This window comes from Pseudophryne corroboree, chromosome 5 (assembly GCF_028390025.1).
Source record: "Pseudophryne corroboree isolate aPseCor3 chromosome 5, aPseCor3.hap2, whole genome shotgun sequence".
Classification (NCBI taxonomy): Eukaryota; Metazoa; Chordata; class Amphibia; order Anura; family Myobatrachidae; genus Pseudophryne; species Pseudophryne corroboree.
The window spans coordinates 467,003,285-467,029,212 of NC_086448.1; the positions used below are offsets into that span (position 1 = coordinate 467,003,285).

The 25,928-nt window shown below is 49.2% G+C and overlaps 1 protein-coding gene across 2 annotated transcripts in view; it reads right to left on the reverse strand.

Moving 5' to 3' along the window:
• The window catches only part of OTULIN (OTU deubiquitinase with linear linkage specificity), a 285,053-nt gene that overhangs the window by 167,085 nt on the left and 92,040 nt on the right, over positions 1-25,928 (reverse strand). For both annotated transcript variants that reach the window (XM_063922959.1, XM_063922958.1), the window contains exon 3: positions 19,123-19,287. In XM_063922959.1, coding sequence (XP_063779029.1) covers positions 19,123-19,287 — 165 coding nt within the window. The remainder of the gene's footprint in view (positions 1-19,122; positions 19,288-25,928) is intronic.

Genomic DNA, 25,928 nt, shown 5'->3' on the forward strand with positions numbered 1-25,928 from the left:
CCTCTGACAAATGGGGGCCCGGTGTACAGTATGCCCTGCATCCCCCTTAATCTGGCTATGCGTATTGCACTTAAAAACCAGGCCTGTGTGACAATATCCTTGTCCATGAAAGTGAAGTTTTGGATACAGGGAGGAGGACATGGCACTACAAAATCCAGTTTAAGGTGCCTCAGCCTCACCTTCAAGCACTCACTCAACATCCTCCTACATCTCAGCATTCCTTTTGTCCTCTCTACTACACCCGAGTCTCTGCCTTGCCTCTTGTTGCAAATTAAGGATGGATGATGGATGCTGACTCGTACTTTAGGATTGACTGAGACCCAGAACAGAGGTGCTGAGTCCAACATGCCGGTGGTTTTCACCAGGTACCCCACAAGGAAGTGTGGGCTGTGTAGCAACCCAGGTTGCAGCCCTTGGTCTGGGTTCCTAAGCATGGTGCTGGTATGCATTGGAGTAGGAACGGATCATTTGCGGCGACGTGTATAACACAGAGACGTCAGACTGGGTTGGGACCTGAACAGAAAATAAGAATTTACTCACCGGTAATTCTATTTCTCGTAGTCCGTAGTGGATGCTGGGGACTCCGTCAGGACCATGGGGAATAGCGGCTCCGCAGGAGACAGGGCACAAAATTTAAAAGTTTGACCACTAGGTGGTGTGTACTGGCTCCTCCCCCTATGACCCTCCTCCAAGCCTCAGTTAGGATACTGTGCCCGGACGAGCGTACACAATAAGGAAGGATTTTGAATCCCGGGTAAGACTCATACCAGCCACACCAATCACACTGTACAACTTGTGATCTGAACCCAGTTAACAGTATGATAACGTAGGAGCCTCTGAAAAGATGGCTCACAACAATAAACAACCCGATTTTTTTGTAACAATAACTATGTACAAGTATTGCAGACAATCCGCACTTGGGATGGGCGCCCAGCATCCACTACGGACTACGAGAAATAGAATTACCGGTGAGTAAATTCTTATTTTCTCTGACGTCCTAGTGGATGCTGGGGACTCCGTCAGGACCATGGGGATTATACCAAAGCTCCCAAACGGGCGGGAGAGTGCGGATGACTCTGCAGCACCGAATGAGAGAACTCCAGGTCCTCCTTAGCCAGGGTATCAAATTTGTAGAATTTTACAAACGTGTTCTCCCCTGACCACGTAGCTGCTCGGCAAAGTTGTAATGCCGAGACCCCTCGGGCAGCCGCCCAAGATGAGCCCACCTTCCTTGTGGAGTGGGCATTGATTGAAATATATATTTTCAACGCTCTGACAACGTCCAGCAACTTGGAATCCTCCAAATCGCTAGTAGCCGCAGGCACCACAATAGGCTGGTTCAGGTGAAACGCTGATACCACCTTAGGCAGAAAATGAGGACGCGTCCTCAATTCTGCCCTGTCCGAATGGAAAATCAGATATGGGCTTTTATACGATAAAGCCGCCAATTCCGACACTCTCCTGGCTGAAGCCAGGGCCAGTAGCATGGTTACTTTCCATGTAAGATATTTCAAATCTACCGATTTGAGTGGCTCAAACCAATGGGATTTGAGAAAATCCAAAACTACATTGAGATCCCACGGTGCCACTGGGGGCACAACCGGGGGCTGTATATGTAGTACTCCTTTTACAAAAGTCTGGACTTCAGGAACTGAAGCCAATTCTTTCTGGAAGAAAATCGACAGGGACGAAATTTGAACCTTAATGGACCCTAATTTGAGGCCCATAGATAATCCTGTTTGCAGGAAATGTAGGAATCGACCCAGTTGAAATCCCTCTGTCGGGGCCTTCCTGGCCTCACACCATGCAACATATTTTCTCCAAATGCGGTGATAATGTTGTGCAGTCACCTCCTTCCTGGCTTTGACCAGGGTAGGGATGACCTCTTCCGGAATGCCTTTTTCCCTTAGGATCCGGCGTTCAACCGCCATGCCGTCAAACGCAGCAGCGGTAAGTCTTGGAATAGACACGGTCCCTGCTGAAGCAGATCCCTTCTTAGAGGTAGAGGCCACGGATCTTCCGTGAGCATCTCCTGAAGTTCCGGGTACCAAGTCCTTCTTGGCCAGTCCGGAGCCACTAGTATCGTTCTTACTCCCATTTGCCGTATAATTCTCAGTACCTTGGGTATGAGAGGCAGAGGAGGGAACACATACACTGACTGGTACACCCATGGTGTTACCAGAGCGTCCACAGCTATTGCCTGAGGGTCTCTTGACCTGGCGCAATACCTGTCCAGTTTTTTGTTGAGGTGGGACGCCATCATGTCCACCATTGGTCTTTCCCAATGGACTACAATCATGTGGAAGACTTCTGGATGAAGTCCCCACTCTCCCGGGTGAAGATCGTGTCTGCTGAGGAAGTCTGCTTCCCAGTTGTCCACTCCCGGGATGAACACTGCTGACAGTGCTATCACATGATTTTCCGCCCAGCGAAGAATCCTTGCAGCTTCTGCCATTGCCCTCCTGCTTCTTGTCCTGTCTGTTTACGTGGGCGACTGCCGTGATGTTGTCCGACTGGATCAACACCGGCTGACCCTGAAGCAGAGGTTTTGCCAGGCTTAGAGCATTGTAGATTGCTCTTAGTTCCAGTATATTTATGTGAAGAGACGTTTCCAGGCTTGACCACACGCCCTGGAAGTTTCTTCCTTGTGTGACCGCTCCCCAGCCTCTCAGGCTGGCATCCGTGGTCACTAGGACCCAGTTCTGTATGCCGAATCTGCGGCCCTCTAACAGATGAGCACTCTGCAACCACCATAGCAGAGAGACCCTTGTCCTTGTCGACAATTTTATCCGCTGATGCATCTGCAGATGCGATCCGGACCATTTGTCTAGCAGATCCCACTGAAATTCGTGCATGGAATCTGCCGAATGGAATCGCTTCGTAAGAAGCCACCATTTTTCCCAGGACTCTTGTGCATTGATGCACAGACACTGTCCCTGGTTTTAGGAGGTTCCTGACGAGTTCGGATAACTCCCTGGCTTTCTCCTCCTGAAGAAATACCTTTTTCTGAACAGTGTCCAAAATCATCCCTAGGAACAGCAGACGTGTCGTCGGGATCAGTTGGGATTTTGGAAAATTCAGAATCCACCCGTGCTGTTGGAGCACTACTTGAGTTAGTGCTACTCCGACCTCCAGCTGTTCTCTGGATCTTGCCCTTATCAGGAGATCGTCCAAGTAAGGGATAATTAATACGCCTTCTCTTCGAAGAAGGATCATCATTTCGGCCATTACCTTGGTAAAGACCCTGGGTGCCGTGGACAATCCAAACGGCAGCGTCTGAAACTGATAATGACAGTTTTGTACCACGAACCTGAGGTACCCTTGGTGTGAAGGGCAAATTGGGACATGAAGGTAAGCATCCTTGATGTCCAAGGACACCATAAAATCCCCTTCTTCCAGATTCGCTATCACTGCTCTGAGTGACTCCATCTTGAACTTGAATTTTTGTATGTACAGGTTCAGAGATTTCAGATTTAGAATAGGTCTTACCGAGCCGTCCGGCTTCGGTACCACAAATAGCGTGGAGTAATACCCCTTTCCCTGTTGTAGAAGGGGTACCTTGATTATCACCTGCTGAGAATACAGCTTGTGAATGGCTTCCAATACCGTCGCCCTGTCTGAGGGAGACGTTGGCAAAGCAGATTTTAGGAACCGGCGAGGGGGAGAGACTTCTCGAATTCCAACCTGTAACCCTGAGATACTACCTGCAGGATCCAGGGGTCCACCTGCGAGTGAGCCCACTGTGCGCTGAAATTCTTGAGGCGACCCCCCACCGCCCCTGAGTCCGCTTGTAAGGTCCCAGCGTCATGCTGAGGCCTTTGCAGAAGCCGGGGAGGACTTCTGCTCCTGGGAAGGGGCTGCTTGCTGCAGTCTCTTACCCTTTCCTTTGCCTCGGGGCAAATATGAATGTCCTTTTGCTCGCTTGTTCTTATAGGAACGAAAGGACTGCGGCTGAAAAGACTGCGTCTTTTTCTGCTGGGAGGGGACTTGAGGTAAAAAGGTGGACTTCCCGGCTGTTGCCGTGGCTACCAAATCCGATAGACCGACCCCAAATAATTCCTCCCCTTTATACGGCAATACTTCCATATGCCGTTTGGAATCCGCATCGCCTGACCACTGTCGTGTCCATAGACTTCTTCTGGCAGATATGGACATCGCACTTACTCTTGATGCCAGAGTGCAGATATCCCTCTGTGCATCTCGCATATAAAGGAATGCATCCTTTAATTGCTCTATAGTCAATAAAATACTGTCCCTATCCAGGGTATCAATATTTTTAGTCAGGGAATCCGACCAAGCCACCCCAGCACTGGACATCCAGGCTGAGGCGATTGCTGGTCGCAGTATAACACCAGTATGTGTGTATATACTTTTTAGAGTATTTTCCAGCCTCCTATCAGCAGGATCCTTGAAGGCGGCCGTATCAGGAGACGGTAACGCCACTTGTTTGGATAAACGTGTGAGCGCCTTGTCCACCCTAGGAGGTGTTTCCCAGCGCGCCCTAACCTCTGGCGGGAAAGGGTATAACGCCAATAACTTCTTTGAAATTAGCAGTTTTTTATCAGGGGTAACCCACGCTTCATCACACACGTCATTCAATTCCTCTGATTCAGGAAAAACTACAGGTAGTTTTTTTTTAGACCCCACATAATACCCCTTTTTGTGGTACTTGCAGTATCAGAGATATGCAAAGCCTCCTTCATTGCCGTGATCATATAACGTGTGGCCCTACTGGAAAATACGTTCGTTTCTTCACCGTCGACACTAGATTCGGTGTCCGTGTCCGGGTCTGTGTCGACCGACTGAGGCAAAGGGCGTTTTACAGCCCCTGACAGTGTTTGAGACGCCTGTACAGGTACTAACTGGTTTGCCGGTCGTCTCATGTCGTCAACCGACTTTTGCAGCGTGCTGACATTATCACGTAATTCCATAAACAAAGCCATCCATTCCGGTGTCGACTCCCTAGGGGGTGACATCACCATTACCGGCAATTGCTCCGCCTCCACACCAACATCGTCCTCATACATGTCGACACACACGTACCGACACACAGCAGACACACAGGGAATGCTCCGATAGAAGACAGGACCCCACTAGCCCTTTGGGGAGACAGAGGGAGAGTTTGCCAGCACACACCAAAGCGCTATAATTATATAGGAACAACCTTATATAAGTGTTGTTTCCTTATAGCTGCTTAAATATATATAATAATATCGCCAAAAAATGCCCCCCCTCTCTGTTTTTTACCCTGTTTCTGTAGTGCAGTGCAGGGGAGAGCCTGGGAGCCTTCCTAGCAGCGGAGCTGTGTAGGAAAATGGCGCTGTGTGCTGAGGAGATAGGCCCCGCCCCCTATTCCGGCGGGCTCTTCTCCCGGTTTTTCTGAGACCTGGCAGGGGTGAAATACATCCATATAGCCTCATGGACTATATGTGATGTATTCTTTTTAGCCAGAAAAGGTATTAACATTGCTGCCCGGGGCGCCCCCCCCAGCGGCCTGCACCCTCAGTGACCGCCGGTGTGAAGTGTGCCTGAGCGCAATGGCGCACAGCTGCAGTGCTGTGCGCTACCTCATGAAGACTGAAAAGCCTTCAGCCGCCGTTTCTGGACCTCTTCTTACTTCGGCATCTGCAAGGGGGTCGGCGGCGCGGCTCCGGTGACCCATCCAGGCTGTACCTGTGATCGTCCCTCTGGAGCTAGTGTCCAGTAGCCTAAGAAGCAAATCCATCCTGCACGCAGGTGAGTTCACTTCTTCTCCCCTAGGTCCCTCGTTGCAGTGAGCCTGTTGCCAGCAGGACTCACTGAAAATAATAAAACTATCAAAACTTTTACTCTAAGCAGCTCTTTATGAGAGCCACCTAGATTGCACCCTGCTCGGACGGGCACAAAAACCTAACAGAGGCTTGGAGGAGGGTCATAGGGGGGAGGAGCCAGTACACACCACCTAGTGGTCAAACTTTTAAATTTTGTGCCCTGTCTCCTGCGGAGCCGCTATTCCCCATGGTCCTGACGGAGTCCCCAGCATCCACTAGGACGTCAGAGAAAACAGGGGTGGCAGGACCTGGGAACTATACACAGGAGGAGATGAAACCAGGAACAATACACAAGGATGGCAGGAACCTGGCACACAACTGTTACAGAATTAGCACAGGAAAGCACAAGGCTGAAGTTAGGTATCGTAAACTTCTTTTTAGAGGGAGAAAATTTTGCACCAAATATGATGTCATATTTGGGGCACATACTGTACCACCTTAAACTTGAAACAGAACGTCACGCATGGGAGCTACAGTCATTCGACACATCAGAGAAGGAATGCTTGTCATTGCCATGTCACCATGGCAGGCGCTGATGGACCCCTGCCTGCAGAGAAACCACTGCAGCCCGGAGACCAGCGCCGCCAGAGCAGGTATGTGAGCTCTGGGTTCCAGCGCGCTCTGGCACCTCTGCACCGATTACTTGCTCTGAATCTCACAACCAACTTGAAGGGGTTCGAACATGCCCTGATAACACACCCAATAAAGCCTGCGAGCCTTCCTCACACTCTTAACTCACATATGATGTATGTTTCTCTTAGTTCACCCATCAGTTTTACCCCCAACTTTTTAGACTGTAAGTGCTCACAAGCAAGTGGTTCCACCCTCTTGCTTATCACCCTGCACTAGCCTTGTTTCCAGTACGCTCCAACTCACAGTCAGTATCATTTCTGTCTGGCCTTCCCAGGCACATAGCCACAGAGTATTACCTTTATAATGATCTCATTTTTGTCGTACAATTGTTTCTCTGTAATGTTGGTATGATCCCTTTTAAAGACTATTTTTATTGGCAAGTTGATATCCAGAAACAAAAAAGCGACCTACACAGAGGTCTCAAGATGACATCCAACAAAGGGAGTAATTTTGAGTTGATCACTAGATGCCGTTGTTCGCTGCTCAGCGATCAGTGTAAAAAATGGCTAATCTGCGCATGCGTAGGCACCGCAATGCACACGCGCATCGTACGGGTGCAAAGTCCATTGTGGTTTTGCACTGGTTCTAGCGACGATTCCAAACGCACAGACGGCCGCAAGGTGATTGACAGAAAGAGGGCCGGCTTGCTGGGACCTATAGCCTCACTGTAAAGAACAATATTTCATCTTACACTATGAACTCCACTTCCACAACTACAAGTGTTGCGGGACGTAACCACGGGCTGACCAGTTCAGATTAGGTTTACGTGATGGCATGGTGTCCCCATGATGTGTTTCTCCCTGCTATGCTGTAACCCCCCTGGCTGATCCAGCCAAGTGCTGACTACTGGAAAAAATAAGAATTTACTCACCGGTAATTCTATTTCTCGTAGTCCGTAGTGGATGCTGGGTACTCCGTAAGGACCATGGGGGATAGACGGGCTCCGCAGGAGACTGGGCACTCTAAAGAAAAGATTAGGTACTACATCTGGTGTGCACTGGCTCCTCCCTCTATGCCCCTCCTCCAGACCTCAGTTAGGGAAACTGCCCGGAAGAGCTGACACTACAAGGAAAGGATTTGGAATCCAGGGTAAGACTCATACCAGCCACACCAATCACACCGTACAACTCGTGATAACTATACCCAGTTAACAGTATGAATAACAACTGAGCCTCACTGAACAGATGGCTCATAACAATAACCCTTTAGTTAAGCAATAACTATATACAAGTATTGCAGAAAATCCGCACTTGGGACGGGCTCCCAGCATCCACTACGGACTACGAGAAATAGATTTACCGGTGAGTAAATTCTTATTTTCTCTGACGTCCTAGTGGATGCTGGGTACTCCGTAAGGACCATGGGGATTATACCAAAGCTCCCAAACGGGCGGGAGAGTGCGGATGACTCTGCAGCACCGAATGAGCAAACTCTAGGTCCTCCTCAGCCAGGGTATCAAACTTGTAGAATTTTGCAAACGTGTTTGATCCCGACCAAGTAGCAGCTCGGCAAAGTTGTAAAGCCGAGACCCCTCGGGCAGCCGCCCAAGAAGAGCCCACCTTCCTCGTGGAATGGGCTTTTACCGATTTAGGATGCGGCAGTCCAGCCGCAGAATGAGCCTGCTGAATCGTGCTGCAGATCCAGCGAGCAATAGTCTGCTTAGAAGCAGGAGCACCTAGCTTGTTGGGTGCATGCAGGATAAACAGTGAGTCAGTTTTTCTGACCCTAGCCGTCCTGGAAACATAGATTTTCAGGGCCCGGACTACGTCCAGCAACTTGGAATCCTCCAAGTCCCGAGTAGCCGCAGGCACCACAATAGGTTGGTTCAAATGAAACGCTGATACCACCTTAGGGAGAAATTGGGGACGAGTCCTCAATTCTGCCCTGTCCATATGGAAGATCAGATAGGGGCTTTTACATGACAAAGCCGCCAATTCTGACACACGCCTAGCCGAAGCTAAGGCCAATAGCATGACCACTTTCCACGTGAGATATTTTAGCTCCACGGTCTGAAGTGGCTCAAACCAATGTGATTTTAGGAAATCCAACACTACGTTGAGATCCCAAGGTGCCACTGGAGGCACAAAAGGAGGCTGAATATGCAGCACTCCCTTGACAAACGTCTGAACTTCAGGCAGTGAAGCCAGTTCTTTTTGAAAGAAAATAGACAGGTCCGAAATCTGGACTTTTATGGATCCCAATTTTAGGCCCATAGTCACTCCTGACTGTAGGAAGTGCAGAAATCGACCCAGCTGAAATTCTTCTGTTGGGGCCTTCATAGCCTCACACCAAGCAACATATTTTCGCCATATGCGGTGATAATGTTTTACTGTCACATCCTTCCTAGCTTTTATCAGCGTAGGAATGACTTCAACCGGAATGCCCTTTTCCATCAGGATCCGGCGTTCAACCGCCATGCCGTCAAACGCGGCAAGTCTTGGAACAGACAGGGCCCCTGCTGTAACAGGTCCTATCTGAGAGGCAGAGGCCAAGGGTCCTCTGAGATCATTTCTTGTAGTTCCGGGTACCAAGTTCTTCTTGGCCAATCCGGAACGATGAGTATAGTTCTTACTCCTCTCTTTCTTATTATCCTCAGTACCTTTGGTATGAGAGGAAGAGGAGGGAACACATAAACCGACTGGTACACCCACGGTGTCACTAGAGCGTCCACAGCTATCGCCTGAGGGTCCCTTGACCTGGCGCAATATCTTTTTAGCTTTTTGTTGAGGCGGGACGCCATCATGTCCACCTGTGGCCTTTCCCAACGATTTACAATCAGCTGGAAGACTTCTGGATGAAGTTCCCACTCTCCCGGGTGGAGGTCGTGCCTGCTGAGGAAGTCTGCTTCCCAGTTGTCCACTCCCGGAATGAACACTGCTGACAGTGCTATCACGTGATTTTCCGCCCATCAGGGAATCCTCGTGGCTTCTGCCATCGCCATCCTGCTTCTTGTGCCGCCCTGTCGGTTTACATGGGCGACCGCCGTGATGTCTGACTGAATCACCACCGGCTGGTTTTGAAGCAGGGGTTTTGCCTGACTTAGGGCATTGTAAATGGCCCTTAGTTCCAGAATATTTATGTGTAGGGAAGCCTCCTGACTCGACCATAGTCCCTGGAAGTTTCTTCCCTGAGTGACTGCCCCCCAACCTCGGAGGCTTGCATCCGTGGTCATCAGGACCCAGTCCTGTATGCCGAATCTGCGGCCCTTGAGAAGATGAGCACTCTGCAGCCACCACAGCAGAGACACCCTGGCCCTCGGGGACAGGGTGATCAGCCGATGCATCTGAAGATGCGATCCGGACCACTTGTCTAACAGATCCCACTGAAAGATCCTTGCATGGAACCTGCCGAATGGAATTGCCTCGTAAGAAGCTACCATCTTTCCCAGGACTCGCGTGCAGTGATGCACCGACACCTGTTTTGGTTTTAGGAGGTCTCTGACCAGAGATGACAACTCCTTGGCCTTCTCCTTCGGGAGAAACACCTTCTTCTGTTCTGTGTCCAGAATCATACCCAGGAACAGCAGACGCGTCGTAGGAACCAGCTGCGACTTTGGGATATTCAGAATCCAGCCGTGCTGTTGTAGCACTTCCTGAGATAGTACTACTCCGACCCACAACTGCTCCCTGGACCTCACCTTTATAAGGAGATCGTCCAAGTACGGGATAATTATAACTCCCTTCTTCCGAAGGAGTATCATCATTTCGGCCATTACTTTGGTAAATACCCTCGGTGCCGTGGACAGACCAAACGGCAACGTCTGGAACTGGTAATGGCAGTCCTGTACCACAAAACGGAGGTACACCTGGCGAGGTGGGTAAATGGGGACATGTAGGTAAGCATCCTTGATGTCCAGTGATACCATGTAATCCCCCTCGTCCAGGCTTGCAATAACCGCCCTGAGCGATTCCATTTTGAACTTGAACTTCCTTATATAAGTGTTCAAGGATTTCAATTTTAGAATGGGTGTCACCGAACCGTCTGGTTTCGGTACCACAAACATTGTGGAATAGTAACCCCGTCCCTGTTGAAGGAGGGGAACTTTGATTATCACCTGCTGGAGGTACAGCTTGTGAATTGCCGCCAGTACTACCTCCCTTTCCTGGGGAGTAGCTGGCAAGGCTGATTTGAGGTGAGGGGGAGACGTCTCGAACTCCAGCTTGTATCCCTGAGATACCACTTGTAGAACCCAGAGATCCACCTGTGAGCGAACCCACTGGTCGCTGAAGTTCCGGAGACGGGCCCCCACCGCACCTGGCTCCACATGTGGAGCCCCAGCGTCATGCGGTGGACTTAGTGGAAGCAGGGAAGGATTTTTGTTCTTGGGAACTGGCTGTATGGTGCAGCTTTTTCCCTCTACCCCTGCCTCTGGGCAGAAAGGACGCGCCTCTGACCCGCTTGCCTTTCTGAGGCCGAAAGGACTGTACTTGATAATACGGTGCTTTCTTAGGTTGTGAGGGAACCTGAAGTAAAAAAGTCGACTTCCCAGCTGTTGCTGTGGATACGAGGTCCGAAAGACCGTCCCCAAACAATTCCTCACCCTTATAAGGCAAAATTTCCATGTGCCTTTTAGAATCAGCATCACCTGTCCACTGCCGAGTCCATAATACTCTCCTGGCAGAAATGGACATTGCATTAATTCTAGATGCCAGCAGGCAAATGTCCCTCTGTGCATCTCTCATATATAAGACTACGTCTTTAATATGCTCTATGGTTAGCAATATGGTGTCCCTGTCAAGGGAATCAATGTTATCAGACAGGGAATCAGACCACGCTGCTGCAGCACTACACATCCATGCTGAAGCAATAGCAGGTCTCAGTATAGTACCTGAGTGTGTATACACAGACTTCAGGATAGCCTCCTGCTTTCTATCCGCAGGCTCCTTCAAGGCGGCCGTATCCTGAGAAGGCAGTGCCACCTTTTTTGATAAACGTGTGAGCGCCTTGTCCACCTTAGGGGATGATTCCCAGCGTAACCTATCCGTTGGCGGGAAAGGGTACGCCATTAGTAACCGCTTAGAAATTACTAGTTTCTTATCCGGGGAACCCCACGCTTCTTCACACAATTCATTTAATTCATCAGATGGGGGAAAAGTCACTGGCTGCTTTTTCTCCCCAAACATAATACCCTTTTTTGTGGTAACCGGGTTAATGTCAGAAATGTGCAACAAATTTTTCATTGCCGTAATCATGCATCGGATGGCCCTAGTGGATTGTATATTTGTCTCATCCTCGTCGACACTGGAGTCAGACTCCGTGTCGACATCTGTGTCTGCCATCTGAGGTAGCGGGCGTTTTTGAGCCCCTGACGGCTTCTGAGATGCCTGGGCAGGCGTGGGCTGAGATGCCGGCTGTCCCAAAGCTGCGTCATCGAACCTTTTATGTAAGGAGTTGACACTGTCGGTTAATACCTTCCACATATCCATCCACTCAGGTGACGGCCCCGCAGGGGGCGACATCACACTTATCGGCACCTGCTCCGCTTCCACGTAAGCGTCCTCATCAAACGACACAGCCGTACCGACACACACACAGGGAATGCTCTGACTGAGGACAGGACCCCACAAAGTCCTTTGGGGGGAGAGAGAGAGAGAGAGAGAGAGAGAGAGAGAGAGAGAGAGAGAGAGAGAGAGAGAGAGAGAGAGAGAGAGAGAGAGAGTATGCCAGCACACACCACAGCGCTATATAATCAGGGATTTACACTAATAAAAGCGATTTTCCCTATAGCTGCTTTTATATATAGTATTTGCGCCTAAATTTAGTGCCCCCCCACTTTTTTTTACCCTTGATGTCTTGAAACTGCAGGGGAGAGCCTGGGGAGCTGTCTTCCAGCGGAGCTGTGAAGAGAAAATGGCGCCGGTGTGCTGAGGAAGATAGCCCCGCCCCCTTCTCGGCGGACTTCTCCCGCTTTTTTATCTGAATAATGGCGGGGGATTATGCACATATACAGCTTAAAAGCTGTATTATGTGCCAATTTGCCATGTAAGGTACTCTAATTGCTGCCCAGGGCGCCCTCCCCCCCCCCCAGCGCCCTGCACCCATCAGTGACCGGAGTGTGTGGTGTGCATAGGGAGCAATGGCGCACAGCTGCAGTGCTGTGCGCTACCTTAATGAAGACCGAAGTCTTCAGCCGCCGATTTCCTCCGGTTTCTTCCGTCTTCTGGCTCTGCAAGGGGGACGGCGGCGCGGCTCCGGGAACGGACGATCGAGGTCGGGCCCTGTGTTCGATCCCTCTGGAGCTAATGGTGTCCAGTAGCCTAGAAGCACAAACTAGCTGCAAGCAGGTAGGTTTGCTTCTCTCCCCTAAATCCCACGTAGCAGTGAGTCTGTTGCCAGCAGATCTCACTGAAAATAAAAAACCTAACAAATACTTTTCTTTCTAGGAAGCTCAGGAGAGCCCACTAGGTGCATCTAGCTCTGGCCGGGCACAGATTCTAACAGAGGTCTGGAGGAGGGGCATAGAGGGAGGAGCCAGTGCACACCAGATATAGTACCTAATCTTTTCTTTAGAGTGCCCAGTCTCCTGCAGAGCCCGTCTATCCCCCATGGTCCTTATGGAGTACCCAGCATCCACTAGGACGTCAGAGAAATGGTGGGAACCCATGCCATGTTTTACCTCCGATTCTCCAGTACTGGGCCTAGCTCAGGGGCGGTCGGCAACAGTTTTTTTGGATGATTAGTCAGTTTTGCCTTTAGTAAATCTCTGATTTGCAAAATCAACGTAAATTAGACAAAAAATAAATAAAATAAAAAAAACTGTCCAAAGACGCAAAATCGAGCTTTAGAAAATACAACCCCTAGTGTCTTTAAAGATTAATAAATCTTTTGTATTATAAAACCTAAAAGTGCAATCTGCTCCCAAAGCTGAAGTACCTGAAGCCATTGTTCTTTTTTTTTTTTTACTTCAAGACAGCATGCTACATCATTCACCTTCTAGTCATACAATCACATTAGTACAAATTATATAAAAATAAAATAAATAAATAAAATGTTAAAAATAAGAATTTACTTACCGATAATTCTATTTCTCGGAGTCCGTAGTGGATGCTGGGGTTCCTGAAAGGACCATGGGGAATAGCGGCTCCGCAGGAGACAGGGCACAAAAAGTAAAGCTTTAGGATCAGGTGGTGTGCACTGGCTCCTCCCCCTATGACCCCCCTCCAAGCCAGTTAGGTACTGTGCCCGGACGAGCGTACACAATAAGGGAGGAATTTTGAATCCCGGGTAAGACTCATACCAGCCACACCAATCACACCGTACAACTTGTGATCTAAACCCAGTTAACAGTATGATAACAGCGGAGCCTCTGAAAAGATGGCTCACAACAATAATAACCCGATTTTTGTAACTATGTACAAGTATTGCAGATAATCCGCACTTGGGATGGGCGCCCAGCATCCACTACGGACTCCGAGAAATAGAATTATCGGTAAGTAAATTCTTATTTTCTCTATCGTCCTAGTGGATGCTGGGGTTCCTGAAAGGACCATGGGGATTATACCAAAGCTCCCAAACGGGCGGGAGAGTGCGGATGACTCTGCAGCACCGAATGAGAGAACTCCAGGTCCTCTTTTGCCAGGATATCAAATTTGTAGAATTTTACAAACGTGTTCTCCCCTGACCACGTAGCTGCTCGGCAGAGTTGTAATGCCGAGACCTCTCGGGCAGCCGCCCAAGATGAGCCCACCTTCCTTGTGGAATGGGCCTTAACCGATTTAGACTGTGGCAGGCCTGCCTCAGAATGTGCAAGTTGAATTGTGTTACAAATCCAACGAGCAATCGCCTGCTTAGAAGCAGGCGCACCCAACTTGTTGGGTGCATACAGTATAAACAGCGAGTCAGATTTTCTGACTCCAGCTGTCCTGGAACATATTTTCAGGGCCCTGACAACTCCTAGCAACTTGGAGTCCTCCAAGTCCCTAGTAGGTGCAAGGCACCACAATAAGCTGGTTCAGGTGAAACACTGACACCACCTTAGGGAGAGAACTGGGGACGAGTCCGCAGCTCTGCCCTGTCCGAATGGACAAACAGATATGGGCTTTTTTGAGAAAAAACCACCAATTTGACACTCGCCTGGTCCAGGCCAGGGCCAAGAGCATGGTCACTTTTTATGTGAGATGCTTCAAATCCACATATTTGACTGGTTTTAAACCAATGTGATTTGAGGAATCCCAGAACTACGTTGAGATCCCACAGTGCCACTGGAGGCACAAAAAAGGGGTTTGTATATGCAATACTCCCTTGACAAACTTCTGGACTTCAGGAACTGAAGCCAATTCTTTCTGGAAGAAAATTTACAGGGCCGAATTTGAACCTTAATGGACCCCAATTTGAGGCCCATAGACACTCCTGTTTGCAGGAAATGCAGGAAACGACCGAGTTGAAATTTCTTTGTGGGGCCTTCCTGGCCTCACACCACGCAACATATTTTTGCCACACGTGGTGATAATGTTGTGCGGTCACCTCCTTTCTGGCTTTGACCAGGGTAGGAATGACCTCTTCCGGAATGCCTTTTTTCCCTTAGGATCCGGCTTTCCATCGCCATGCCGACAAACGCAGCTGCGGTAAGTCTTGGAACAGACATGGTACTTGCTGAAGCAAGTCCCTTCTTAGCGGCAGAGGCCATAAGACCTCTGTAAGCATCTCTTGAAGTTCCGGGTACCAAGTCCTTCTTGGCCAATCCGGAGCCATGAGTATAGTTCTTACTCCTCTACGTCTTATAATTCTCAGCACCTTAGGTATGAGAAGCAGAGGAGGGAACACATACACCGACTGGTACACCCACGGTGTTACCAGAACGTCCACATCTATTGCCTGAGGGTCTCTTGACCTGGCGCAATACCTGTCCCGTTTTTTGTTCAGACGGGACGCCATCATGTCCACCTTTGGTATTTCCCAACGGTTTACAATCATGTGGAAAAAACTTCTCAATGAAGTTTCCACTCTCCCGGGTGGAGGTCGTGCTGAGGAAGTCTGCTTCCCAGTTTCCATTCCCGGGATGAAAAACTGCTGACAGTGTTATCACATGATTTTCCGCCCAGCAAAAAGTCCTTGCAGTTTCTGCCATTGCCCTCCTGCTTCTTGTGTCGCCCTGTCTGTTTACGTGGGCGACTGCCGTGATGTTTTTCCCACTGGATCAATACCGGCTGACCTTGAAGCAGAGGTCTTGCTAAGCTTAGAGCATTATAAATTTACCCTTAGCTCCAGTATATTTATGTGGAGAAAAGTCTCCATACTTGATCACACTCCCTGGAAATTTTTTCCTTGTGTGACTGCTCCCCAGCCTCTCAGGCTGGGCTCCGTGGTTACCAGCATCCAATTCCGAATGCCGAATCTGCTGCCCTCTAGAAGATGAGCACTCTATAACCACCACAGGAGAGACACCCTTGTCCTTGGATATTGGGTTATCCGCTGATGCATCTGAAGATGCGATCCGGACCATTTGTCCAGCAGATCCCACTGAAAAGTTCTTACGTGAAATCTGCCGAATGGAATTGCTTCGTAGGAAGCCACCATTTTTACCAGGACCCTTGTGCAATGATGCACTGTTTTTAGGAGGTTCCTGACTTGCTCGGATAACTCCCTGGCTTTCTCTTCCGGGAGAAACACCTTTTTCTGGACTGTGTCCAGAATCATCCCTAGGCACAGCAGACGTGTCGTCGGGATCAGCTGCGATTTTGGAATATTTAGAATCCACCCGTGCTGATTGTAGCAGTATCCGAGATAGTGCTACTCCGACCTCCAACTGTTCCCTGGACTATGCCCCTATCAGGAGATCGTCCAAGTAAGGGATAATTAAGACGCCTTTTCTTCGAAGAAGAATCATCAATTCGGCCATTACCTTGGTAAAGACCCCAGGGTGCCGTGGACAATCCAAACGGCAGCGTCTGAAACTGATAGTGACAGTTCTGCACCACGAACCTGAGGTACCCTTAGTGAGAAGGGCAAATTTGGGACATAGAGGTAAGCATCCCTGATGTCCCGGGACACTATATAGTCCCCTTATTCCTGGTTCGTTATCACTGCTCTGAGTGACTTCATCTTAATTTGAACCTTTGTAAGTGTTCAAAAAAAATTTTTAGAATAAGTCTCACCTAGCCTTCTGGCTTCAGTACCACAATATAGTGTGGAATAATACCCCTTTTCTGTAGTAGGAGGGGTAATTTAATTATCACCTGCTGGGAATACAGCTTGTGAATTTTTTTTTTTTTTTTTTTTTTTCCCATACTACCTCCTTGTCGGAGGGAGACTTGGTAAAGCAGACTTCAGGAGCCTGCGAAGGGGAAACGTCTCGACATTCCCATCTGTACCCCCGGGATACTACTTGTAGGATCCAGGGGTCCTGTACGGTCTCAGCGCCATGCTGAGAACTTGTCAGACGCGGTGGAACGCTTCTGTTCCTGGGAATGGGCTGCCTGCTGCAGTCTTCTTCCCTTTCCTCTATCCCTGGGCAGATATGATTTTATAGGGACGAGAGGACTGAGGCTGAAAAGACGGTGTCTTTTTCTGCAGAGATGTGACTTAGGGTAAAAAACGGTGGATTTTCCAGCAGTTGCCGTGACCACCAGGTCCGATGGACCGACCCCAAACAAGTCCTCTTCCTGTATACGGCCATACTGTGCCGTTTGGAATCTGCATCACCTGACCACTGTCGTGTCCATAACATCTTCTGGCAGTTATGGACATCGCGTTTTTTCATGATGCCAGAGTGCAAATATCCCTCTGTGCATCTCGCATATATAGAAATGCTCTATAGTCAATAAAATACTGTCCCTGTCAAGGGTATCAATATTTTTAGTCAGGGAATCCGACCAAGCCACCCTAGCTCTGCACATCCAGGCTGAGGCGATCGCTGGCCGCAGTATAACACCAGTATGTGTGTATATACTTTTTATTATATTTTCCAGCCTTGTCAGCTGGTCCTTGAGGACGGCCCTATCTATAGACGGTACCGCCACTTGTTTTGATAAGCGTGTGAGCGCCTTATCCACCTTAAAGGGTGTTTCCCAACGCGCCCTAACTTCTGGCGGGAAAGGGTATACCGCCCATAATTTTCTATCGGGGGGAACCCACGCATCATCACACACTTTATTTAATTTATCTGATTCAGGAAAAACTATGGTAGTTTTTTCACATCCCACATAATACCCTCTTTTGTGGTACTTGTAGTATCAGAAATACGTAACACCTCCTTCATTGCCTTTAACGTGTGGCCCTAATAAGGAATACGTTTGTTTATTCACCGTCGACACTGGATTCAGTGTCCCTGTCTGTGTCTGTGTCGACCGACTAAAGTAAACGGGCGTTTTAAAACCCTTGACGGTGTTTTTGAGACGTCTGGACCGTACTAATTGTTTGTCGGCCGTCTCATGTCGTCAACCGACCTTGCAGCGTGTTGACATTATCACGTAATTTCCTAAATAAGCCATCCATTCCGGTGTCGACTCCCTAGAGAGTGACATCACCATTACAGGCAATTGCTCCGCCTCCTCACCAACATCGTCCTCCTACCTGTCGACACACACGTACCGACACACAGCACACACACAGGGAATGCTCTGATAGAGGACAGGACCCACTAGCCCTTTGGAGAGACAGAGGGAGAGTTTGCCAGCACACACCAAAAACGCTATAATTATATAGGGACAACCTTATATAAGTGTTTTCCCTTATAGCATCTTAATATATATATAAGCATATCGCCAAATTAGTGCCCCCCCTCTCTGTTTTAACCCTGTTTCTGTAGTGCAGTGCAGGGGAGAGCCTGGGAGCCTTCCCTCCAGCCTTTCTGTGAGGGAAAATGGCGCTGTGTGCTGAGGAGATAGGCCCCGCCCCTTTTTCGGCGGCCTCGTCTCCCGCTCTTAACGGATTCTGGCAGGGGTTAAATATCTCCATATAGCCTCCGGAGGCTATATGCGAGGTATTTTTAGCCAAAATAGGTATTCATTTGCCTCCCAGGGCGCCCCCCTCCCAGCGCCCTGCACCCTCAGTGACTGCCGTGTGAAGTGTGCTGAGAGGAAAATGGCGCACAGCTGCAGTGCTGTGCGCTACCTTTAGAAGACTGAGGAGTCTTCTGCCGCCGATTCTGGACCTCTTCTTACTTCAGCATCTGCAAGGGGGCCGGCGGCAAGGCTCCGGTGACCATCCAGGCTGTACCTGTGATCGTCCCTCTGGAGCTGATGTCCAGTAGCCAAGAAGCCAATCCATCCTGCACGCAGGTGAGTTCACTTCTTCTCCCCTAAGTCCCTCGTTGCAGTGATCCTGTTGCCAGCAGGACTCACTGTAAAATAAAAAACCTAAGCTAAACTTTCCTAAGCAGCTCTTTAGGAGAGCCACCTAGATTGCACCCTTCTCGGCCGGGCACAAAAATCTAACTGGCTTGGAGGGGGGTCATAGGGGGAGGAGCCAGTGCACACCACCTGATCCTAAAGCTTTACTTTTTGTGCCCTGTCTCCTGCGGAGCCGCTATTCCCCATGGTCCTTTCAGGAACCCCAGCATCCACTAGGACGATAGAGAAAAAACAAATAGAATGAAACCGTTCCAGAGTAAATATCTATTATTACATATAATCTTACAAGCTAATGCTCTAGAAATCATTAAATCATTTTAGTTAAAATAATTAAGAATCATTAATCAATTTCTAGAGTTGCAATACTTTACAGGAATATGAGAACTCACCCATTTTCTATATCCTGTCCATTGTTACTAGCAGAAAGTAAGGTATTAGTCCTTTTATAAAACGACAAATCTGCAGCACAGTTCAGAATCTCCGGTTCCAGCTGCTGCGAGCTTTCAGGGGAACAATCTACTTCCTCTGTCAGTGTTATGGATGCCTCCTGTTTGCTGCAATGGAAACACGTTTAAAATTTAACTATTACAAAATTGGTCAGTACAACCGAAAGTTCAATAAAGGTGCCTCTATTGAAGATATTACAATGTGGACATATGAGATTCATAATAAAGACCAGGACTCAGAAAGAATGGTCCAAAAAGTACTGTATCTGTAAAGTCTCAGTGGTTCAATGACAGCAAGTAAAGTATTTACATTTTACAAAAGAGGAACCAGGTTGTACGTTTTTATGCAACAGTGCATCGAACACTAATAAGTACTGTTATTTAACTAGATGCAAAATGTAACTATATATGGTTAAAAGCCTGGGTTGATAGTAGGTTTTTGTTTTATACTACGGGCCTGCGTAACTATGAAAGCGTTCAGTGCAAGTACAAATATAACTGTAGTTGTGCTTTCTTTTACTCCTCTACTGGCTCTAATTCATAGGTCTGCAAACTCGGACCTCATTAACCCACACAGTGCATGTTTTCCAGGTCTCCTCACATAATCACAAGTGAAATAATTAACTCCACCTGCGGACCTTTTAAAATGTGTCTGTGAGTAATTAATACACCTGTGCACCTGCTGAGTGACCTGCAAAACATGCACTATGTGGGGTCCTGAGGACCGAGTTTGAGAACCACTGCTCTAATTCACAGGTTCTCAAACTCGGTCCTCAGGACCCCACACAGTGCATGTTTTGCAGGTCTCCTCACAGATCACAAGCGAAATAATTAGCTCCACCTGTGGATCTTTTAAAATGTGTCAGTGAGTAATTAATACACCTGTGCACCTGCTGGGTTACCTGCATAACATGCACTGTGTGGGGTCCTGAGGACCGAGTTTGAGAACCACTGCTCTAATTGATGGTCTCACAGAGAGGATACATACCAGAACCTTTACGCTGCTCAGATGTACTAGAAAGTTAAATTCATACAAAACCAAAATATGCGTCTCTATTACAATGTTGACAGGGCAAACACGATACCATACCTCCCAACATGACCCTCTCCAGGAGGGACAGAATGCTCTGCTCCTGCACTTCCCTCTTAATCTATGTTTGCCATCACCTGTGCTGAAACACCTTTCTTATCCATTAACCTGTTCAACAAAGGTGCCAGCAATCGTACATTAAGAGGGAAGTCCAGAAGCAGAGCATTGTGTCTCTCCTGGAGAGGGTCATGTTGGGAGGTATGTATCCAATACCTTAATATTTGACAGCCTTAACTGTATTGCCAGCAGTGGCGTGCGGTGAGGTCGGTGGCTGGGGAGGCACAAGCAGCCAACACCCCCCCCCCCCCCCCCCCCATAGAGTGGGGTAAAAAAAAAAAAAAAAAAAGTGTAGCCCCCCCCCCACACACACATTCGTGAAACCAGCACCGGGCAGAACCAGCCGGGGGGGGGTAATGCCATAGCAGGGGAGACACTCGGTATGGGGCCCCCCTGCCATAACATTAATCTGCCCCCCCAAACCAGTCAGCCCAGGGCTGGAATTCCTCGGAAGTGGGGACCCCAAAAAATGAAAATGGGGTCCCTCTCCCGAGCAACAACCAGCAGATAGCCCAGTGCTATGCACCGCACCCCTGGTGGCGGTGGGTGCGGGGTTCATTGTTAATATTGTTCTTGACAGGTGCCCTACAGGTCCTAGCAAGCCTGCCCCAGCATGCCGGCACTTGGAGAACCACAAGTGCCAGCATGCCCGGACATAAATGGCCCGCTGGCACCTGTGGTCCACCTGTAAAGAACAGTAATATTGTTCTTTACAGGTGGCCAACAGGTCCCAGCAAGCCTGCCCCAGCATGCTGGCACATGGAGAACCACAAGTGCCAGCATGCCCGGACATAAATGGCCTGCTGGCACCTGTTCTCCACCTGTAAAGAAAATATTAAAATAAAAACACCAGTCTCTTTAAAAAAAAAAAAAAAAATAGTTTATTTGACAGGGTCTTCACCTGGGGGCGGCGGCCTTTAAGCTCTTTTGCATGGCCGCCGCCTCCCCAGGGCTTCCGGCATCTTCACCTGGGGGGGCGCCACCTCCCCAGGGCTTCCAGCGTCTTCCTCCGGCGTCTTCACTTGGGAGGCGGCGGCCTTTAAGCTCTTTTGCATGGCCGCCGCCTTCCCCAGGGCTTCCAGCATCTTCACCTGGTGGGCGGCGGCTGCTAAGCTCTTTTGCATAGCCACCGCCCATCCAGGACTTCCGACGTCTTCTGCCTTCAGGAGCTCTTCTCCGCTCCTCCTCCGCCGTCGGACTGACAGTCGCTCCCTCGCGCTGACTTATATAAGTCAGCCGGAAGGGGCGGGGCGATGACGCTGCGAGCCGCGATTGGCTCGCGGCGGCCATCTTGAATTTCAAAAATTACGCTATGGCGCCATTTTTTAAATTGGTACCGCTCCGCTGCCCAAACTCTGCACCGCCGCCCGCGCCCGGCCGCCTGCACCTCCGTCGCCCGCACCTCCGCCGCCTATCGCCGCCAGCACCTCCGCCGACACCCGCACCTCCGCCGCCAGCACCTCCGCCGCGCCCACAACAGTGATTGACAGCGGATCCAGTGACGGATCCGCTGGCCAATCACTGTGGCCTGACTGACAGGGGACGTGCTTTCATAGGTTGAAAGCACGTCCCTGTGTGAAAGCGGCACCTCTAATGGTGCCGCTTTTCCATGTTATTTCAATGGGCTTTTAATGCCCATTGCTAGGCCCCGCCCGTGCCCCGCTCTCCATACCTTTCCCTATCTGACAGGGAGGCACCACGATCGGTGCCTCCCAAACACATTTTAGACAGGAGGTACGATTAGGATAATATAAAGTGGATACATATGACACAGAATATGTGTCATAAGTATCTTTATAATATTTGAATCATTTATGACAGGGGAGGCACTGCCTCCCCTGACTGCACGTCCCTGATTGCCAGTTACGGGAAGTTCCTGGTCAGATGTAAAAGCATGGCTCTGTAAGTATACCGATAGCAGGATCCCGGCGATCAGAATCCTGACAGATTGTGGCAAGTCTTTTTACCATAACCCACCCATCCTGTAGCCTAACCCTAACCTTCCCCTGTAAACATAGGTGCCAGCTTGGGTTCCGGTCATGTGACCTGCGCACAGGATCCCGAACGCTCAAAAGCCCTACAGTTGTAGGGTGTCCACGATACCCACACAGTGGGAATAGAACATGTGGCGAGTGCAGCGAGCCACCGAGCCCGCTGCATGGAGAGTGCAGAAAGCCCGCAAGGGTCTTTGTTGTGCTGCCCCTGCCGGCATTCTGCGGCTAGGATCCCGGGCTCGGTATGCTGACCACCGAGATTCCCACCGCCCGTCACCCAGACCCAACCCGCCAGCTATATGGGTGCTTGAGCACCACCAAATCTGCTGCTTGCAGAGACTGTTTGCTAATGCCTACTTGGTGCCTGGACAAACAACAATTTAGGGGGATGCCCATTTTAGTGTAAACTGCTGTTGCCAAGTACTGGCCCATATTACAGTAGGAGCGTATATGCCCTTGCACAGCTATAGAATCTGTCAGGAACCACAAAAACATGACCGGGACAAAGGGTCTACTCTTCCTCTTACCACATTCTAGGCACAATAACTGATCAGTATAGTGACAGCCTTTATCCCATCTGCAGGAATATCGTATGTATTCCTTTCAAGAATTACTGCAGAGCCAAACACCCAACTTAATTTTAATCTAATGAAACATTTGTTTACTTCTGTAGTACATTAGAAAATCCTAAACACAATACGGATTAAATATATTCATAACAACATCATGTTTATATTTGATAGTGTAAAGGTTATACTTTCGTGCATTAAAAAGAAATGGACTATGAATATACATAAGTAGGCTTACTATAACATCTCTTTAAACCGGCACACTCATGAATTACACAGGTTCTCTGACTGATTAAAACCAGGTGAAATGCAGGCTTAAAGTCAGCCAGCCACAGAACCTGTGTAATTCATGAGTGCCCCAGATTAAAGGAATATTATGGTAAACCTATATTAATGTCATTTGCATCAGTTATTTTGTTTTTATTTGTTTTGTTGAACACTAGTAAGGATACAAGTGAAAACAAATGTAAAACGTATATTATATATTAAGCTCCCACTAGACATTGACAAAGCTTTTACATACCAATGCAGGTGGGTAGAACAAGATTTGTTCCAGTATTGGGGCTGCTAATGTACCTCTCCCCCACCACCAGCAGCAACACTACAGTGGGTACTACAGTATGTGTAATGCAATTACAAAGCCAGCCTACACTGTTCCTGCATCTGCAGCTCAGGGCTAACCACTCACTGATGACCCTGCACAGGTTTTCCATATAAATGATCCTACAAATGTCCCCAAAATATGTGACACTCACCAGCGCCAAAGCCAGTGTGTAATAACAGAGCGTCCCAGCAGCAGCAGCTCAGGCACAGGCCGGGCCAGTCCCCGGCGGCTGGGAGTGTAGGTGGGTGTGCAGCACAGTAACAGCAGCGCTGATCTGACAACATGCTGAGCCAATAGCAGTTGGGTGTCGGCAGCGCCGGTGACACAGGTGACTGGGCGACACACACAGAGACCGCACCTCTCGGTGCCCGCAGCATGCGGCTGCTTCAGTACAGTGCACACGTGGAAGAGCTGCCACTAGAGACGCAATCATACCTGCCGCAGAGTGAGTCCCCGCTGCGCACTCGGCGCTACGTATCGGAAACTTTGCTACTCTGTCTACAGCTCATTTTCTTGCTCCTCCATCCAACAACTTGCCCCGTCTGTCACTGAAAGCCAATCAGCGTGCTCTGTACAAAGGACCAATCACAGTAGACCTACTGCCCCTTGTTTGCCTGTGTCTGTTACAATATGAGACACGGGCGCTGATTGGCTGTAATCTTTTCTTGAAGGCAGAGGAAATGCTGGCGATGTAGAGCTGAGGTGTTGTTAGGTCCCTTAGGCCACTTGGATCTGGTTGGTTCTATATCGGAGTGGAAGAAGGGACCTTGTGACGTACCTAGGGGAGGAGACACGTCACCAGGGGGAGGAGCTACGGCCGAACAGGGTACCCGAAAAGTACCCTCGCGGGCTCGCTTCTCTCGCCACGCTTCGGGCTCGGTGGCTCGCTTCGCTCGCCACCTAATTACTAAAGGTAATGGTTGGTGGGGATAGTAGAGCAACTGTCCCGCTGGCCTAGCTCCTCTCCCTTGTGTCGTGGCTCCGCCCCCTGACGGAAAAGGTCCCTTAGGCCACTTGGATCTAGCATCAACCGTGTTGTTATTGCTCTGCTGCTGTAAGCACATGCAACTGACAGCTGGGTGATTTACAGCTTACAGTATTTACATATCTGTTAGGAGATATCTGGCTTTCCATGAATTTAGTACTCTCCTTCTGTCATGAATTAGCCAGACTTCAATCAATTTATTTACTTACAAATTACTTACGTTACCTTACCAGTACGGAATGTACCAGTTAATTGCATTTTAGTTTCATTCATACAAACCATACTTGCCAAATATCACAGAATGTTAGGGAGACTCCCTGAAATAGTAGTAATCACCATGAGGCCTGAAGAGTCTAGCAATCTGCCTGATAAGGGTGGTATACACGGAGAGATCCGTTCTTAAAATCTAATGGGGGGTACACAAGGAAAGACCCGTGCTTAAAATCTAAGCAATCTGACTAGGGGGGTAATTCCGACCTGACCGCATGCTGCCGTTTTTCGCAGCGCAGCGATCAGGTCACTACTGCGCATGCAGGTGCGTCGTACCGCATACCTCCCAACATGACCCTCTCCAGGAGGGACACAATGCTCTGCTTCTGGACTTTTCTCTTAATGTATAATTTCTCTTAATGTGGTGAACAGGTTAATGGATAAGAAAGGTGTTTCACCCCAGGTGATGGCAATCATAAATTATGAGGGAAGTCCAGGAGCAGAGCATTGTGTCCCTCCTGGAGAGGGTCATGTTGGGAGGTATGGTAACAAAGTGGATCGTTACTGGGCGATGGATTTAACGAAGAATCCATTCGCACAGCCGATCGCAAGAAGATTGACAGGAAGAAGGCGTTTGTGGGTGTCAACTGACCGTTTTCAGGGAGTGGGTGGAAAAACGCAGGCCTTCCCAAGCGTTTGCAGGGCGGGTGTCTGACGTCAATTCCGGGACCAGACAGGCTGAAGTGATCGCAGCGGCTGAGCAAGTCCTGGACTACTCAGAGACTGCACAAACTGGTTTTGTACTGCTCGGCTGCACAGGCGACTATGCGTTCGCACGGCTGCTAAAAACAGCTAGCGAGCGATCAACTCGGAATGACCCCCTAGATTGCTTAGAAGTTAAGCAAGGATCTCTCGTGTGTATGCCCCCCAACTATAGTGATGCATGGCCCCGTGTGTCGCTATCGCCGGTGCTAGATTGGCCTACATGCAGGCACAATCTAGCACATCGCTCATTTCTCCCGCTGGGTGAAATGAGCGGCCCCCCCTCGCTCAGCACACATTGCACTGTGCTGAGCAAGGGGAGAGATGTGTGCTGCGCGGTCTGTGACAGATCGCTCAGTACACATATCTCCTAGTGTGTACTGGCCTTAAGCAATCTGACTATCCTTAAGCAATCTGTCTGTCGACCCTTCCCACTAGATTGTTAGCTCTTCAGAGCAGGGCCCTCTTTCCTCTTGTT